Source organism: Lepisosteus oculatus, chromosome 17 (assembly GCF_040954835.1).
Source record: "Lepisosteus oculatus isolate fLepOcu1 chromosome 17, fLepOcu1.hap2, whole genome shotgun sequence".
Classification (NCBI taxonomy): domain Eukaryota; kingdom Metazoa; phylum Chordata; class Actinopteri; order Semionotiformes; family Lepisosteidae; genus Lepisosteus; species Lepisosteus oculatus.
In genome coordinates, this window is record NC_090712.1 from 14,718,511 (window position 1) to 14,737,606 (window position 19,096).

The following is a 19,096-nucleotide window of genomic DNA, read 5'->3' on the forward strand; positions in this document are numbered from 1 at the left end:
TGTTTTGCAATCGGTCTGTGCTTTCTGAGGAATAAGTGGGTGTATTTATCCTTGCACCTTCCCAGCCTTTGTGGTAAAATGAAAGAAAAAGCAAAGAACACTGCCCCTCCAGGTTTCTTCGCTGATAATTTGAGAACACTAATTTCTAAGATCTTCTCAGATTCTAAATGTTTAAGATCTGCAGCTGATGAGGTGTTCAAACTTACTACTGAGATCTCTCATTGAATAAAGTGTGTTTTATGGGTGCGAGATTACTGTAAGTATCAGAAGACTGTCACAAGTTCTTTTTTCTCTTTGGAAAAGCCCCACCTAATTAGTTATTCTTGGTTTGATTTCCAGTTACTACCACACATTTTGAAACCCTGTAAGACACCACACATCAAAAGCAAGAAACAGGACCACAGCCTGTGGGATCTCTGACTACATCACTCATACTCTGCCCACACAGGGTGTTGAAAAACATTTTCTGAAAAAGCAAGGTTTAAACATCTCTGTCCACCTTCAGAGCAAAAAACGAATTGCATTGAAAAAGACATAAACCAAGCAGAAAATAGCAGGATTACTCATGTAGTCTTACACTGAAGTACCTAGAGCATTCTTTATTAAGAACTGCACTTCAGCCATAAAAAGCATTTTTTAGGTTTGGCTCCCACGGAAAAGAAATGTATGCTCTTCAAAACCATGAAAAATTGATCTGATGAATTGTTAATATCAATATTTAGAAAATGTGCTTAATTTATCTTTTCATGATGAATCAAGAACTTAAATATAAAATGTTTATTTACCTGCGTTAATGATAAAGAATGAATACTGGAAAGACAGGGACAACCTGCCAAGTTTTCATGTTGATCACAAAGAGGGGAATCAGTTGTCTGGGTTCAATTCTACCAGAGATCAGGGCTTCACGTTAGACAGAAAGCAGGAACCTTTATACTCAATTAGCTTGCTGGATGAGAATCCTGCATCGCCCGCAGCTCACTGAAGCCAGATTGTTGCCTTCTATAAAGACTCAACCAAGCAAAAAAGAAATGTACAGTATACAAAGCAGATCTGGAGACAATATCATTGTAATACAGCAGATATACTGTATTATCTTATTATAATGCAAATATGAGCTTGAACATCCTGTGATGGAAACCTATAATAAGGGAAATGGTGGAAGAGGAAGAGAGATATCAGATTTAATTTGCAATTTTTTAATTAAAACATCAGAAGGCTTAGCTCACTAATCACATGCTTTACTACTTATATTCCCTAAGCTGCCCAAGAAACGCAACAACAATTTTATCAAAATTTGCAAGCTGCATGTTTTGATGTCTTTTTGGTGCCGGTTCACTAGTACAATAAATTAATGGGGTACTCAAGTTTTAATTCCTTAAACCCCTGTATGATCTATGGTATCTATTTAAAAACACAACGTCTAAAATCACAATACACTGATAAAGGTCAGAAATGACTGAATTTAATAGGAACAATCTAATGACACATTGCCACTACAGTCTCAGAAGTGAAAAGATGAGCTGAAACAGGCTGTGCTGTACCACTGAATCACAAGCCATTATAACATATGGGCCCACAGTATCCTCCATTAGTGTCGTATTCCTCCCTTGCTTGTAATGAGCAACGTTAGCATGAAAAGAGGCTAACTGAATGAAGCACGCAGGGATAAAAATACAGCACATCTGGTTTATGTTTTCCATTGCCAAGCAGGTACATTTTTAACCAATATTCCCTCGTTTTCATCTGAAAGTTTTGCTTCCAGTGAAAAACATCATGCACTTAGTACTCCAGAAAGTGCAGCGGCACTGCAATCCCTTCACTTTCCTATCATTAATAACCAACCAGTGCGGACATGAAAGTAAATAGGTGAATTCAATCAACAAAACAGTCTTTTAGTAGTATGACGTTCCAGCAATTAGGGTTACAAGAATGCAGGAAACAAGTTAGGAGGAGGAAGAATATTCTATTTTAATGCATATTTCATTTGAAACCCTCCTTCAAAAGAAAATCCTGCAATATCATTTGCTGTTGCTCATGCTCACACTTCTCGAGTGCCTCGTCTTGTCCTGACAAGTCCCGGCGACCTCTTTTTGTTTGAATTTCAAACCCCTCCTTCACCTGCTCCCGATACAGCCTGAAGATGTGCGGGCAGCTGAGACAAGGCGCCTCTCCTTGCCGGAGTTCTCTGGTTGGCACTGCCTGTGCTCCACATCCTCCCACCCACTTGTCTCACTCCCCATAGACCCCTTTCCCCCTCCCAGGGGTCCCCACCCCCCTTCCAAACCCTGACGTCTGTGCTGTGGGCTGACAGCTGCTCTAGGTGGGTTTTCTCCAGCCACCATACCCACCCCTTCACTTTTACTGAAAGCCCTTCTTATGCCAGAAATGTGTTTTGGTATAAAAGCAAGCGCAGCAAAGCCTCAATAGCATCTTTCCACTACTCCGAGTCCTGTTCACTAATTTACACACATCTGAGAAAGAGACCATTCTCTGGGACCTTCTGACCTGATTTACAGCTCTAAGAGTAGGATGCATGTCCCATGCAAATGCTGTAAGACGCGTTTAAAAAGCCTATTAAACACAGACTTCATACATTTTCTTGAAGAGATTATAATTCACATATTTTGCTTTAACTTTTACAGAAAAAAAGCACCTGAAAGCCTCTCCGGAATTGTCATCAAGTCCCCAGGTACCATGCCTTAACAAGCTCCTCCAGAATTATACTTGCAAATCTGTTCCCTTTGTTATTTGTACTGACGCAACCCTGCAGTGTCTTTTGCCCCTCTCAGGAATAATACATTTCTATATTGTGACAATAAGCTATTCCACAGCCCTCATCCTCATTTCTCAGAGCTGCTAAAAATGTTTCAGTCCATAAACACCCTTCCCTTCAATCAATCAGATCGAGTTAGCAAAAAAATATTTTTTTAAAGGGAATAATCCGCTAGCTCTCCTTACAGCAGCTTAGGAAATATTTCCTTTGCTTTCGCAAGCTTCATCACTGCACGAATATGTAATTTGGCACAGTGGGCCATGTCACAAATCTTGTACCCTGCGGTCAGCCTGAAAGCCTAGAGGAAAAAGTGCTGTTCCGGTCAGAGAATCAGTTAGAAGAGTTCTTTGTGAGGTATTTTTTGAAAACCAGCATATCTGACAGATCTGGAAACATCCTTTTGTCAAATTAGTAGGAGTCCATTGTACTTTCTAACCCATTTAAGCATGTACTCCATGAACGTTGACCTTTTATCCCAGAATTCTGCTAACCTAACTGGGATTTCTTTGTTTTCTTTTTCCAGTCTATTTTTAGAGGCATCAACTAACTTTTCTAACACCATACCAGGAAAAACCCAGCTAAAAAAACTCATAGATGAAGGACAAATTTATGAAAATCTGTTGATGTATATTGGTGAATGACGTATCAAACATGGATCCTTTCTAAGGATATAGCTCTTCCAGACTATCAGCCCAGTGGTCACTAAAACAACATCAGGAATGCACAACTCAATACATTTATTTATCCATACAAAGAACAGTCTGAAGTATCCAGCTCAGACACCTGCTTCTTCAAACATCACAAGTACTATACCATCTTCAAAAACTTAAATCACAACTTAAAACAGTTCTCCACAGATCCCTTCAAAAAACAATTTTCAAAAGCATCCATTTTCCCCAATCAGAAAAAAATGTTTTTGCTTGTAAATTTATGAACAAAACTGCTCTTAAACAAAACTGAGTGACTTGTCTATGCCGTGTCAAGATGTGGAGAAATGGCTGTTGGAATAGTGACCATACAACACTATTGGGACAGACAGAAACAGCCAATGGTAAAGTCATCATTCTGAACGTTACAACAACACTCGGGTGTCACCTACTATCCAGAACCTGAAGAGGAACTGATGACAAAACAGCAGAGACCGGTGGTGCTCTCACTCCCTGACATTAATGCAATGGGCTGCAAGGCAAGCAATTAACTAATCGAGCAATCTGAGAAAACAGCCCTGAAAACCAAAACTCCATTTTGAACCAAACATCTTCGAAAAAATAGTGATTTCATTTGCTAACCACTTGTGCAAAATAGACATTTTTTATAGCTAAAATACATTTATCTCTATACACATAAATAGTAAAAATATAAGGATTGTATTATACACTTCTCATGTGTAATCCAAAAAACAAATACAAAAAAGGGGCGGGGAAAAAAAAGTTTAATTTTTGGAGATAACTCAGACAAAAGGTGACTAGAAACCAAAACAAAAATAAAACACAAAATAACAGATGTGGGGCCAGGTACAGTTTATTGCAAACAAAAAAATACAAAAAAAAGATAAAATAATAACAGTAAGAGACAGGGAAATGGCTGAAAGCATGAGTGAGTGTGACAGAAGTTAAGAATTTAAAGAGGTCTTACACTCTGCCTTAACGGCAGCAATGTTAATGGGCACAAAAGGTCGGCGTGCCGCCTGGCGCAGCCGGATGAGGTCCCGGCACATGTGGCGTGCCAGCTTGGTGAGCCGCGTGGCCTGCAGCAGGAAGGCCTGCCTTGTCTTCATGGAGGACTTGGGGCTGCCGCTGTTCCTCACCGGCACGGCGTGCGCAGACTGCCGGGGCCCGTGACCCCGGGACCGCGGCTCCTGGCGGGCGGGCGGGGCAGGGCGGCCGGGAGGTGAGGGGGCACAAGGAGGGGAATGGCACATCGGGGAAAGGAGGAAAGGAGACGGTGAGAGAAGGGGGCAGACAGGGGACGAGGACAGGACATGAGAAAGAGGGGAGAAAGACACCCGTTACTGCACTGCTATATTTCACTTCGAAAAACAACCACATTTTATTCACAAAAAGATCCCAAGACTCATGGAAACTCAAGGAAATATGAGCATATGGAATTACAGGCGAATTTGACAGCACTGTTTTATTCTTAGAGGTTGAATGCTAAATATGCATTCAACTGTTTTGGGAGGGGATGGGGGGGGGGGGTGTCGAAAATTAAATGTATTTCACACTAATAAAAGGTACTCACTTATGTGAGATACCACCAATTTTAAAGGCTGCATGCATAATGCAACAAAAGAATGTTGTGCATTATGAGACTGGGAGTAATATGCAGGGGTATTTAAATAATTTAGAATAAAAATTTAAAAGATCCCGGTTGAAATGACTTATTCTGGATCTCTGAAGAGCAGAGTACAGCAGACAGCTCAGGTCCTGCAGCTTCAGTATCTAAGGAAATACATTAGGAAGGACACTAAAAAAAAAAATCATTTCAGAAAGGGTAACGAATGTTCTGACTCTTGTCTTTCTCATTTGCAAATTAGGACAGCATCCCGCAAAATCTCTCCACCAGAGCAGCAGACAGTTGTTTCAAGGTGAATGAAAGGGCTTTAGCTACACAGATAAAGCATCTGAAATTGCCAGCTGCAGAACCGGACACACTAGGGCCTGAATGAGAACAGATGAAAATTGCCAGGGGCCCCCCGATGGAGAAGGTTGAAGAAAGTTCTTACGTTGGGGGCTGGGCTGGGGGACATCTTCTCTTCTCCTTCAGCTCGGCTTGGCATCTTCAGGCCCCCGTACTTCTTCCAGTACACCCAGCAGGACACACACAGACGACACTGCATGTTGGGGGGACCCCAGGAGTACCACTGAGGCGACTGCATGGCTGCAGGAGGAAACACCAGAGGGCCTTATTAAAATAAAGCTGGCGCCACTACACTACCCTTGCATTGTCCATCCATTATCAGTGACTTGCTTAATCTGGAGACTGACGCAGCAAACTGGAGACTATTCAGGAAGATCAGGGCACAAGAAGGGACTGAGAACAAATGAGAACTCTCCTTTTGACACAACACCAGTGTGTTGGTGTTCCTCCTAATAGGAACTTGACACAATGAAGCTCAAGGGGTCACTGAAATCTTTCAGGGTGCTAATTAGAGAAGGGAGAACACAGTACACATTCAAAAGGTGACACCTAGACACACTGCTGTGTTTCATCTCTTTAAACCACCAAAGAGCTTAAGATCCGAGCCTGGTGCTGAATTTGTTTCATTAAGTTGGCGTCACACTACATGACACGACACGACTGCCAGTCTGAGAGCGTGTCAAAATTATCGACTGCAGTTGCTGAACCTCACTGCCTTTTCTCTCCTAAAGGGTGTCAAATTATACGAATAGGAATCGCAGGCGGTGGCTAATTACACGATTCCCTCATGACTTTTCCCTCTTTTCACCAAATCTTGTATTGCTCCACGAGAGTACCGCGAGGTCGCCTCATTTTGGCGGCCAATCAACGTGGAGCACAAGAAGAGCACCGCACGAAAGTAAACAAACAACGTGGAGAACAAGCACATAAATATCTTGAAAAATTTAACACAGCCATTGTTTTCCACAAATAATCCTTCTTTATAAATATAGAACAAATTTACAAAAATAAAACACAGTTAAAAATATAAAACCAGTTTGATTTTATCATAGCGAGTCGCTGAGAGTCGTCGGGGCTGTTAAGAGCGCTATGACTGAGTAGCTGGGGGTGTCACACTACACAACCGACGGAAACGGGAGCGCACTGCGACCCTCTACAACTCGCCGGAATTTTCTTACGATTATGTAAACGAAGGCTACAACTGAAAATCCTAGGAAAAGCCGTGTAGTGTGATGCCGGCTTTACAAAGTTAACAAGTTCAATGAGACCCTGAGCCCTGCTTGAGTAGAGCAGTGTCTTTCAGGTCTAGAAGCTCAGCGCCCTCGGTTTTCACAGGCGCCCAGCAGTGCCCCCACACAGCGGCCAAAAGCGGCCCTTCCAGCGTGAAGTGACCCAGGTACTTACAGAAACAGCTCTCGCAGGCCCGGCCCAAGCCCGGCTGCTGGAAGCTGCCCGCCCCGGCTGCACCGTTCATCGTGGCAGTTTTACCATTACTTGCCGAGATCTGGTTCGGGTTGGGCTTGTTGCTGCAGAAACCGCGAGTAAAGAAAAGAGGCTTAGCCCTCCTGTTTGACACGAGTGAGAATTCAATAACGCAACAAGCCCAAAAGAAACCAGAGCACTAAATTTCATTATCAGTCTGTCCTGCCAGGTCCTCATGTCTTCAACTTGGCAATCTGATTCTTGCTCATTCTACACATTTCTAAGTAATTTAAAAAATTCAAGGGCGTTCATTATCTAAATATGGAAGGAAAATTGGTTCATTAGAAGCTTTGGGAACGTTCAGAGGCTTTACAGCGTTATCTCAAGGCCATTTAATAACTTGCACAGGGAAATTGTGGATAAAGAGCAGACCCCCAACCCTGACACAATAGGGGACAGCCTCAAGCAGCAATTCACATGCCACATGCATCAGCCCCCACACTCCTGAGAAGCGAATGGCCCTTCTCATCAGTGTCTCACACACATAAATGCTTTCTAACATGACTCTTCCCAATGCATTTGCCTCACATGAGCAATATGGTAACAGGCAAATGCAGGTGATGAACTGATTGGGAATAATAGGAAAATGTGACAACACTTCTAAAATAAGCTCTTCTTCTTTGTACGCTTTTTATTAACTGACATTCTCTGAGGTACCTGACAGGACAGCTTGTTACACGTCACAAGATCAGATTTCTTAATCTACTTTTGAACACACAAATGGAAGGAAATATACAGATTATTGCGAAAGACTCCCTCCTGAACCGAAGAAAGTAGCTAGACACTCCTGGGGCTTCAGAAATGTCACTAAAACCTGAGCAGATGCATAATTCACGATGTATTTGCCTTCTAATTCTGACAGTACTGTTTGTTAAAATATTAACCACCTGACAACAACATCCAGAGGTTCCCACAGTTCCAACTATTATCTTTGCATTAGTATTTTCCTCCACAAAATTCAAGCACCAAGTAATTCAACTCTTCCATCTAGCTGTACAACAAAATACCATCAATGTTTAGAGAATACAAAAGCATACTTACTAAGTTGGGATGTAAACTTGTTTCAGCTTGCTTTCAGCCTCTGCTGCCTTAAGTCGCTTCTAAACAAAACATAAATTAGAGCAAAAGTATTGAGCATCAGTTTCTAAATGTTTCCAGTTCCATGTACAAGAGAATAATTAAACAGTACCATCATGAAGAAAAGTTCTAGAAATATCATTATTCCTTACCAAATACAATATTGTGATAATTATAAGAAACAGAAACTGAAAAATATGGACAAAAATAAGACTGATGGTGCATTCTTAAGTATTTCTCAGACTTAAGTCAAACTTCCAAAGTTGTGAACTTGCATAAAGATCACAAATGTGCGTGATGTAAGAAGCATAAGTGCTGTGTATTTTAGTTTCTAGTAGACCCACCTGTTGCACGTATCTGTCGGTGGTTTTCCACATGTAGTAATATTCTATGATACTCGTCAGGGATTTCCATGGAAGCTTTCAGAAGAGAAAGACAAAAAAATCCAAATACTCAGTTACTAAACCACCCATCCTTCATAGGAAAATTTAATATAGACAAACATTCTCTCTAAAAACATCATTAAAGGGTCTATGAAGTCAAGAGGCAGGCTCAGTGTCAATTATGCTTCTACAAATGATCGACCCATCTTCAAAAACACTGGATAATAAACAGAAAAACCAAACTGCTTATAATTACCAAATGTAATTCTCTTTTCGGATTTCACTGCACACTGTAATTAAACAGTTCAACTCAACTAACCATCAGGCACATTGTGACAGTGACTGATAAAGAAACTATATTCAAGCACTTCATATTCAACAGTACTTTTCAATGTGGTTATATAACTGTAATTTATCATTTCCACACCTCAAGGCTGGGGTAAAACAAACTCATCCTTTGAAAATATCATATGTACTTTGAAACTGCTCTCATTTTCACAGGGAACACTGTGTGCGAGTGTTAGGAGCCTTAATGGAGAACAATAGTCACTGGTGGAGTCAAAGGGCAACCATGCTACTTCGACTTGAACTGAATAGCCGTGGATCCATTAGGAAATAAGGGCATCCATAAATAATGTGTGGCAGGAAATGAATAGCTCCACAAAACAACATAACTAAAACTTCAGAAATGTGTAGCTAATGAGCACTCAGAGTAAACAGTTTCCTCTGCATTTTGCATGAGAGCTTGTGCTGTTATTTCTACTTTATTTTCTTCCTATTTTAGCTCCCCTTTTTACTTAATCGGCCTGCCTCTCTGACTTTGTGCTCAAAATCCCCGCTCTCTATCTCATTTTCCAGTCCCAGAATCCCCACCCCCTCCCTGTCAACTCACAAAGTCTTGCCGGATGTCATTAAAGTCCTTGCCGTATTTCTCCAGTGCCTCTTCGAAGAGGTTGGCCTCTGAGGCGCTCCACTCCTCCATCTCGTCCCGGCACAGCACCGGGCCGCCCTGGGGCACCAGCACGCTGATGGCGCTGGACAGGTCGTAGCCGTGCCGGTGCAGGGTGTCCATGGCATGGAACTGTGGGGAACAGGACACTGTCCAGACCACACTTCACAAACAGCAGACTGCTCTGCTGCACCGATTATGCAGCATTATTAAGCGTGTTGGATTTTCCCTTTTATCCCCATAGAACTCAACCTCAACTTATAATGCAAATTTATTCAGAAAAGGGTTGCAAGCGTGGCATAGGCAGCAAATGGTAAAAGTTTATACACAAGAGAACATCCAAGCAAATAAACAAACCATTAGCTGCATCTTTTCAGCAGGATGAGAGGTGTCACAACCCTGATTTTAATTCATTGATTACAGAGCAAGAAACCCTTTTGACACAGAAGCAACTCAGTAACCACTCTGTAGTGTTTACAGTGCCCTAGAGCCATTTCCCTAGTTGTGCAGAAAAAAAAAGGCATTTGTTTTTTGCCTGTAAAAGCTTCTTAGATTCATGTACACGTATACAATACAAAAAAGGTTCTCAAAATGTTACTACTAAGTTGGACCAACTACTTCAGCTCCAATTACACATTTCTCTTATTACTCCTCAGGAAAAAGAAAAGTGAAGAAAAAAAGACCCTACTTAGCGTGCCAGTTCAGCCCGGAGCCCTGAACATGCACTCAGTTCGATTATGGTATCTTGCCTGCGTTTGGGAGGACTCCCCATTAGAGAGCTCACCATCTTGCTCTCTTGTAGAGAACAATATTTTCCCAGAGACGACTAGAATAACATCACAGACCTCTGAACCCTGGCTCAGCTCCCCTGGTTATCTGTGTGAAGTGCCAGTAACATTCAACTTCTACACCCACGGCTGGGTCTTTCAGGAATAACATATTGCCGGTTCTTCATTTTAACAGCTTATTACTTTTCTTTACTGTGCATTTAATGTCCAGCAAAAAAATACTTCTGCAGCTAAGCCAGAACCTTGAAGGGATAACGTTTCCCACTTCATTTTAGATACCAAATGACTTGACTTGTTTGGCACTACTTAGTGAAAATTAAATTTTTTAATTTTAAAAAAAGTCCTAAGGCAAATACTACGACTAAAACGACATTACAACACTGCAACAACATATTACCCTTCCTATCAATACAGGGCAGGTAAAATCAAGTTACAACCAACAGGAACCTAGTGACATTTCCATTAATACAGTCAGCACTGCATTTGCTTTTTTGCTTGGAGTGCTTTTAAACATTGAAGAAGAACAATTAGAAATAATGAACAAAGGGACTGATAATTAGAATCTAGTTAAAGAAAAACAAACAGTGGTTTAAGTGTTGACAACAGAGAAGATGGATTAATTGCTACCAAGCCGGATGTTTTAATCTACAATGCTCCACACTTCCCCCAATAAGCAACGCAGGAAACATTGCAGTTTTGTCCCCAATTCACGTTTAGATAATTTTGCTTAGGGGTTGCATTTTGTCTCGGTTACAACAATGGATTTACAATATTTGGCTTTTATGTTGTTTTGTTTTTACCAAATGACAAATAATATTACGGAACCGATTTTTGCTTAATTTTCCACTTCTACTCCCTGAACAAATTTTAGTGATAAAGTCATATCTTGTTTGGCAGGATGGGTACCTGTACCAGTGTTAGCAGTTATTAACATGTTGCATTTTTACTGCCCCACTAATCCCAATGATATACTGCCACCTGTGACTTTGCTTAAATAAACCTGTCCCAGATAATCGTCTTTCATGGTTCAACTGCTGCTTACAGCACTGCACACAGTCCCCTCACTTCATAAAGAGAAGTATATTCCCTTGAGCACATGTGCAGTTCATGTCTTGAGAAAACCAAATTTATAATAAAGAGTACTTTTCTCCCTGTTGAATGTCAAGGGAAAGGAGTAAAATGATGTATTCTACCCTTTGCTCCATTAAAGCAGATGGTCTCTCGTAAAGGTTTTGGTACTGCTGCAGAGCAACCTGCAATTTTATTAAGAATAACACTCTTTTGTATTCACATGTGTTCACACAATTTTTACTCTTGGCTGCTTGAGTGTCGGTCTCCCAGTTTTTCAAAATCAGAAAAGAGCACTTGAAAAATATCAAGCGATTGTTCTATTATTGTCCTATCGATATCGGCATACACCCTGCTTTTGAAACAACCTGAAAGCATGCATTTTCTATATTTTCCTTTACAGCCGAATTTTTCCAGAAGTGTGGTAAATCGCTCTTATTTATGTCGATGATGCCACTCCAAGAATGTCCAGCATGAATCAATCCCTAGTGCAGACGATGCTGATGGAGATGAAAACATGTTGTCTAAAACATGTTAATTAGGGTTGGGTGTTTGTCATCTAAAAACACATGCAAACCAAACTGATAGAAAACTATGCAGAAATACTTGTGACAATTCAAGGGGAAAATGCTTTTGGAAAGAAAAACCTAAATGGTGCTACAGGATATTGGTATCATTATGAAGAAACCTAAAAAATGCATCATTAGACATCTAAGTCTTATGAAGAACACAATTCGCAATCCTGAAACAATTCAGACAGAGAGGCCTGAAGCAATGGACGAAAGTAGAAGCCATTATTCAATTCTGAGGAGGCTGAACCAACACATTAGGAAGAGAAAGTTACTCGATAATGCAAGGACTTTGCCTCACCTTGGAGATTCATTCAAGTCATTATCACCGGGCGGATACAGAGACAAACAAAAAGTTGACCCATGTTGTGCACCAAATGTACAAGAACCTCACAGAGAAGGGGGAGGCGAGGATGATTTCTGAGGAATTTCCTTCTCCTTTTTCCTGCAGGTGTCCCTGTGGCCAAGATTAGGAAAATCCCAGAGGACAGCTGCAGGCACTCACGCTACAGAACTCACACAGCTTTGCACTTCTAATGAAAGTGACGCGGGGGAGAGCTCTTCCGATCAGAAAGAAGCTAAAACCTATTTATCACCCTGCGGCCCTTCTTTGTCCGGTGTGATTCCTGCCTTTGTCGGAGTCGTTTTCTCAGTGCAAACAGAACAAGAAGGAGTACAAAATCCTGGCACAGCAAGAGCGTTCCTGTCCCAATTTGCAGCTGCCTGCCATCCAGCAGTCTTGTCAAGGACAAGACGCACTGTAAAGAATAAATTCCCCCTCTTTGATGACATCAGTAGAAACAGAGGAACACCAGGCGTACAACAACAGTACAAAATTGTACAACATGACCAGTATATCCTGTATCTGAGACTCATCTGAGAGATCAACCATTCTCTTTTACCATCTAAGAGCGAGAAATCAGGAAATATCACAACATCCGAGCTTGTTTTCTTATTCAGCGACTACGGCACCCACAGTTTCATGACCACCCAGCACCTGCTCCACACCCACTCACCGGGGACACCTCTCTCAGGTACGAACTGGAACACCACAGGAACAGCGTATCACTGGCACGGGTTTGAAAGTGTTCCCCAAGGCCACACCACAGCAGGCTCACATTTCCACCGTGTACCAAACTGCTAAACCGAGTCCCGAAAACTCTGTGCACCGCTTGTGAGGCTGTATTATTTATTTTTTACTTGGGAGTATATTTCAAATTTCAAAGGCAGCTGTTTGGTCCTTTCCCCTTTAATTGTCTTGAAATTATGTATTCCTGTAAAATTCTGGGACTAGTGAACCTGAGAGAAAGACTAGCCCTTCAACCTAACCATGTTATGAGATGTCCAGAGAGGAGGAGGGACTACAGCTTTGCTGGCTACATTGGAACTGGGTGCTAAAGTCTCAAGACAAAAGAAGATGCCACGTGCAGTTATTAAAAAAAAAAACATCCACTATGTTTTTCTTAAAGACTTTCAAAGGTTGGAATGCTTTATTAACTGTGTGTTGAACTACCCTGATGTTCTAACATTTATTTTTCAGTTACAGTAACACTGTAAAATATGGTCACCCATATGAACATTATAATGTCAATTGTGCTGAATTCAAACAGTATGGCACTTCAGTGAAAAACAGTTTTTGACTGTTTTAACTGTGATCACCTGTTTTCCTTGAGCAGGTTTTGAGCATGTTTAAATGTGTCACTTTACTCATGTTCACGCACTCTGGGCAAGATGACAAAAGAGAACGGTAACAAAGTTGCCATACTGTATTATGAGCTCTTCTATTTTTGATCATTACATGAATTGCCAACAATTATAGTGGACCGGAGGGGAATTCTGAATCTTTTTTTGCATTGCATTAACATTAAAAAATACTGGAGACAACACCTGTGAAATTTATACTGAGGACACAAACGTGTCTGACACTAGCAGAGCAGTAGGGAAAATAGGCATCCACATTAGATCCTCTAACAGAGTTTCCAATCCGCAGTGGTCTGTGGCAAAAAAGGGTTTTTTTTGTGGAAAATTGATCCTCCAGCTTGAAAAGCGTGAAAACCCCTGGCAGAAGAATAATTTCCCATGGTAGATTGTACAGTTAGCAGTGGCTGCAGCAAAACCGAACCCTGGGAGCTTACCAGCGTGATGTCCCGGGAGGCGGCAGCGGCGCTCATATGAAGGCTGGGCTGTCTGACAGAGCTGCTGCAGTCCAAGGCCCGCGCAAACGTCCCCACGGCACTGTCAGAGGAAAGAGAGGAGGCGTTGCCATTAAAACTGGGCACGGGCTAATAAAGCCCCCTGCGACGCCACATGTGCAACAAAGAACAAAGCTCAGATCGCCAGCGCAAGAGCTGGAAGGTGGAAGACGGAAGACGGCAGCCTCTAGTAACCCTACAAGCAAACCACGGATCTTACACAACCTTCAGCTCTCAGTCCTGCCAACCTGCGAATGGCAGCGCAGATGGCTCCCTCTTATCGCTCGCTCAGCTGTGCGATAACACTCAGATCCCTCCAGGTTATTTGTATATTTACACACAGACCCAACCAAGCCGGGCCTGCAGAGTGCTCACTTTATCCAAAATGTTTTGGGACTGAAATTGCACAAAGTGGCCTTTGTCAACAGGTTATTTCACTGATGTTTCAATGCAGATAAAATGATCTGTTCGCAGATAACAAACCATGTAGCACCAGCCCTTTTCTCAATCTCAGAGGCAATTTGGGAACAGGTAAGAAGGTAATTGATTTGGCCTGATCCTAAAATTTTAACGAAACTGAGTAACACAAGCAAGATAGCTATCAAGATCTCTATGACTACAGTAAGCATCAGCTCTTCCAAACCTAACTGTGTTCCCAAACAGACACAACACCACAGAACAAAAGAGATTTCAGACTCAGCTCTGAAAGTGGATACAGAGCATCACTTACAGAACTCCAAGGTATGTTTCTATTGCAAATGCCCAGGGCTGAAAAGCTCAAAATATCTCACCTTGTACTACTTACTCATAAACGTTGTTGCTTGTTCTTTTACACGACTGTCCTCTAATTTCTGTACACTACAGAAATCTGTTACTAAAACAAATAAGAGATGTCAATGATGCTGATGTGAAGCATGACAGGAATGCTCATGAGGAGGTATAGGTTGGTAGGGGAGTAGAACCAGTGACAAATGCAGCAGACAATCCCTCAGTTTCTGTTCCTTTCAGAAGATTTGTGCATCACCCATACAAAGCAAGTGATGTGATAGAGAGGTGAACGGATACCACTCAGAATTGACTAGAAAATGTATGAAAAGAAAAATAAACAACCTCAGCTCAACATTTCCACTTACAAAAATCGATATGCAATTTACAAGCACGCATGTATACAACAGGACATTTGAGTACTTATCTGAAGAAGAGCCACTTATCCATGCTGTTACTCATTGACTGAGTAGCAGGGAACAGCATTTTAAAATGTTTACAAATAGTTTTGGCAAAATTGTATTTTATTTATGCCTTGATTGTCCAATGGAAAAAGACCACAGACTTATAACCAGAATGTGGAAGGAAGTACCGCACAGTAGTCTGCTTAGATTGCTCAAAATTAAATCACCATGCTGTGTAATATAATAATCATTACTGTATGTGCTGCCACACTGCCTTCGTTTCCCAGCCTGGTTTGACTCTGGCAGTACAGTGTGGTGTGCTCAAGGACCTGTAAAACCTTCTGGTATAAGGCTCCTTCATTCTGGAAAACTGACAATATAATAAAATCTGTCATACCAAATTTCCAATAAGCACAGATCAAAATATTTAGAACACCAACAGGCTTTGTAAAAACAGTTTGCAGAAAATACACAAAATCTAGTTACAGATGTACTTGCATATATAATACGTAAATGTGTGTAAACTGATTCACCGGCCAATTTATTAGGAACCTCCAGTTTAAAGAACTGACTCTTTCAGTGGCAGACAATGCATAGAAGGCGTTGCAAGCAAAAGACTCATATTTCCATTGGCCAGAACAATCACATCACAAGCCTATCTGCATCAACTGGTGGAATATGGGGTTCAATCAGACACATCCTTGCTGAAACAGACATTGCTTTAAGAATAGGAAGCAAAAGTCTTATAGAATACATGGCAAGTCATGATGTTTGTGCTGTTCATGCTGCTTGCAGGGGTCCAGCAACATTTGATGGGGATTCCTGACGTTATGAGATTTTGGGAAGAGAGTACAGAAATAATAATTCATCTAGATTTGGAGCTTGACTGTTCTTGTGCTCTTGCTTGGAGGACAAATCTTCAGTTAAGCGCATAATATTTCAGCAGGCACTGCACTCTCGTGTTCCTTTTCTGGTTTCCTACTTAGTCCCTAATCACATTATTGGAAGTCCACTCTCCCCTCTCACGGGAACTGCTCATAGTGTTACTGGATCTGGCCAGCAGGAGGATCAGTGTGGGACTCAATGAGAAGTCTTGAGGTGATGAATTTAGTATCACTTTTATCACTGGATCCTTCTGGGCATTTTGGGAAACGCAGGTTATTATGTGTCCATCCACCATTTTTCTAAACACTTCAACTAATTTAGGGTCAAGAGGGAGCTGGAGCCTAGGCAGGCAAGCAGTGGGCACAAGGCAGGATACACCCTGGATGGGATGCCAGTGCATCACAGGGCACACACACCGATACACTTGCACTCACATCTGGGCCAGTTTTCCCAGAAACCAATTAACCCACCAGTATGTCTTTGGACTGTGGGAGGAAACCAGAGCACCCTGAGAAAACCCACGTGTACACGGGGAGAACATACAAATTCAAGGCAGATATCACTGCAGGAAATTACCAACGTTTCATCATTACTACACAAGTAGGGTCACTCCTGGGATTGAATCTCAATGACTACACTTTGAACACATCAGGTCACGCTTATATCTTGTATTATATAATGTGACCAAAAAGGGAAGATGAAGTTGTGAGCAATGTTGTGGGGAGTGACTTATGATTTTCATTTACACAATCACAATTAATGTTCTGAGTGTTGCTTTTTTATAATGCTAATTATTTTGCATTAAAATATTTTAATTCAAATCTATGTATTCATAGCACGCAATGAAAAAATAAGTTTAAAAAATCATATAACGCAGGAAATTTCACAAATTCAAACCTGGTGTGACATGCACCTGAGCTACGCTTTGGGAACCCGTTACAGAGCCAACAGCATGCTGATGCTTCATCATGTGGCTCAATATGGTCTGCGAACTGAAAACAAGTATGAAGGGGGAAAGGCAAGTCAAGAAAAAGTGTCAGATGTGGAGCTGAAAATTAAGATTTAGAACATGTTAAAGGGCTGCATGACAGTGATCGGGTTTGTGTGTATGTATGGCAAGAATGACCCTTCGATTTGTGCAGTTAGAGACACAGGGAAGGCTGTTTGTGAGAGCCATGCATCTGCTGTGTTCCAAGCCTAGTATTATTTTTGTAATTCTGTACACTGTACAGTCCTGTATTACTGTTTTTATAATAATTTAAACTACATACACATACTAGCACATTAACGATTGATTTTACTTAAGGAAGGGGAACAGGAGAAGAGAGGTGTTTTCATTAGATGTGATTTTGGGTATAGGCAAAATGTCAAGACCCGCATAAAACTACTGCGTAAAACACGAGTCTACTGTATTTCGTCTGGCACAGCATCCCGTTGGCCTCTGGAATTTGTTAAACAGCAAAAGCTATGAAACAAAGCAAAATATTGCACAGCACATAAGGACTTGCAATGCATAGTACAGTAGATCAGCAAAGAAGAAATGTGGAGCCTGCAGACTAAAACCAGTTCAGCTGTCCAGTATCTTCCTTAGCAGTGAAACCACAAGAATATAAAATCAACATCTTTCTCTTGCTATGGGGAGAAAACATTATTCCCTCTTAAGGTTTACTACCAAAATAAGTGCTCTTTAATAATTTAAAAATACTTAGTGGGTTCTGAATCTTAAAGGAGTCTAAAAAGGATTTATAAAAAGTACTACCCCTTTGTAATGTCACATATAAAACTCAATCATTTTTAATAGATGTTTTTAATAGAAGTAACAAGGTCTGCCCATTGAAAAGAAGTGTTTTTTAAACTTGTGTACGCAAACACAATCCAAGACCATTACGAAACAGTCCTGCGGATGAGCACTGTGAGCAGTCTTCTGGCAGCTGCGAGCAGGTAGTCAGGGTGCTCTGACCCAGTGTAAGGAAGAGACAGGCAGATAGACCGTCTCCATGGAGACAGGTAAGGCTAGGCTAGGAGAGGAAAACAAGCAAAGCGCGTTCTGGGCACTAAAAACTCAATTATCAAAATGAACAGGTTCACCCTCCTTCTGCAGCTGAAGGCTAAGCTGTTTGCTCAGCTTTTGAGTGAAAGAGGGGAAAAAATATAAATATATAATCCTGTCTGGTCCAATACAACGAAGCTATTCATCTTAGAACACAGCTCATAAACACAGACTCTACCAGCCATGAGCAAGTCCCTCACAGCATCTTTTTTAACAAACAATGATCTTTACAAAAATCACTAAGGGGAAAAAGAGTGTTCAGAACTATAAAGGTTATCCCCTCCGTTACATTAAAGGGGTATATGTTCATACACGCCCCTCCACAAACCATCCAGGAGCTGTGAGAATACTGGAGGAGTGTTCAGGAAGAGACAACTGCATTCCTGTTTTCCATTAGTTCACGCTGCAATTACCTCCATATTGTGATGTAAATAACAGCTTCGCACAAGGATTTCAATTACAGATATGTGTTCTAAAAGCTTTCAGCATACAATTTTCTCAAAACAGTCTTCAGGCATTCTACACTAGAGCTTGTTAGTAATAACATATCGATACCCCTTGGCTATACTGCTTCTAAGTGGCTGTATTTGTTATTTTGAGCATCATCTGTGCAATGACAGTCTTCTTCACAAAATACTATGGTCTTATTTTCTAGTATATCTGTATCATACTCGGGGAGAGACTATAATCAGAATACAATACCTGTTTATGGCCATTATAGTGTTACATCAGTATTTGTACCTCACATTTAAAATGTATTCTCTTCTGCATCTGTAGTCCAGCGCCATATTCGTTCAAGAACTCAGTATTGAGCTAATGTTACAAAAGAATCAAGCTTTATTTCAACATCAGCCACGAAAAGCACAATTTTATATTTTTTGTACTTAAACGTAAATGTAGTCATTTGTACATGCACTAAAGTATTATTCCATCTACTTATTCTACACTGAAGTGTACTTTTTATACAGTACCCTGCAACTCACAAATGGCAACCCCCTGAAACAAAGCGGGTGTGAGCCTGCCCAGTACCTGGATGGGAGACCTCCTGGGAAAGCTAAGGTTGCTGCTGGA

At 41.2% G+C, this 19,096-nt stretch overlaps 1 protein-coding gene across 2 annotated transcripts in view; it reads right to left on the reverse strand.

Annotated features, from left to right (window-relative positions):
- The window catches only part of mta3 (metastasis associated 1 family, member 3), a 73,105-nt gene that overhangs the window by 22,190 nt on the left and 31,819 nt on the right, over positions 1–19,096 (reverse strand). For both annotated transcript variants that reach the window (XM_006638646.3, XM_015362964.2), the window contains exons 8-14: positions 13,865–13,964; positions 9,248–9,436; positions 8,317–8,391; positions 7,937–7,995; positions 6,818–6,939; positions 5,499–5,653; positions 4,409–4,631 (exon numbers count right to left, since the gene is read on the reverse strand). In XM_006638646.3, the coding sequence (XP_006638709.2) occupies positions 4,409–4,631; positions 5,499–5,653; positions 6,818–6,939; positions 7,937–7,995; positions 8,317–8,391; positions 9,248–9,436; positions 13,865–13,964 (923 nt within the window). The remainder of the gene's footprint in view (positions 1–4,408; positions 4,632–5,498; positions 5,654–6,817; positions 6,940–7,936; positions 7,996–8,316; positions 8,392–9,247; positions 9,437–13,864; positions 13,965–19,096) is intronic.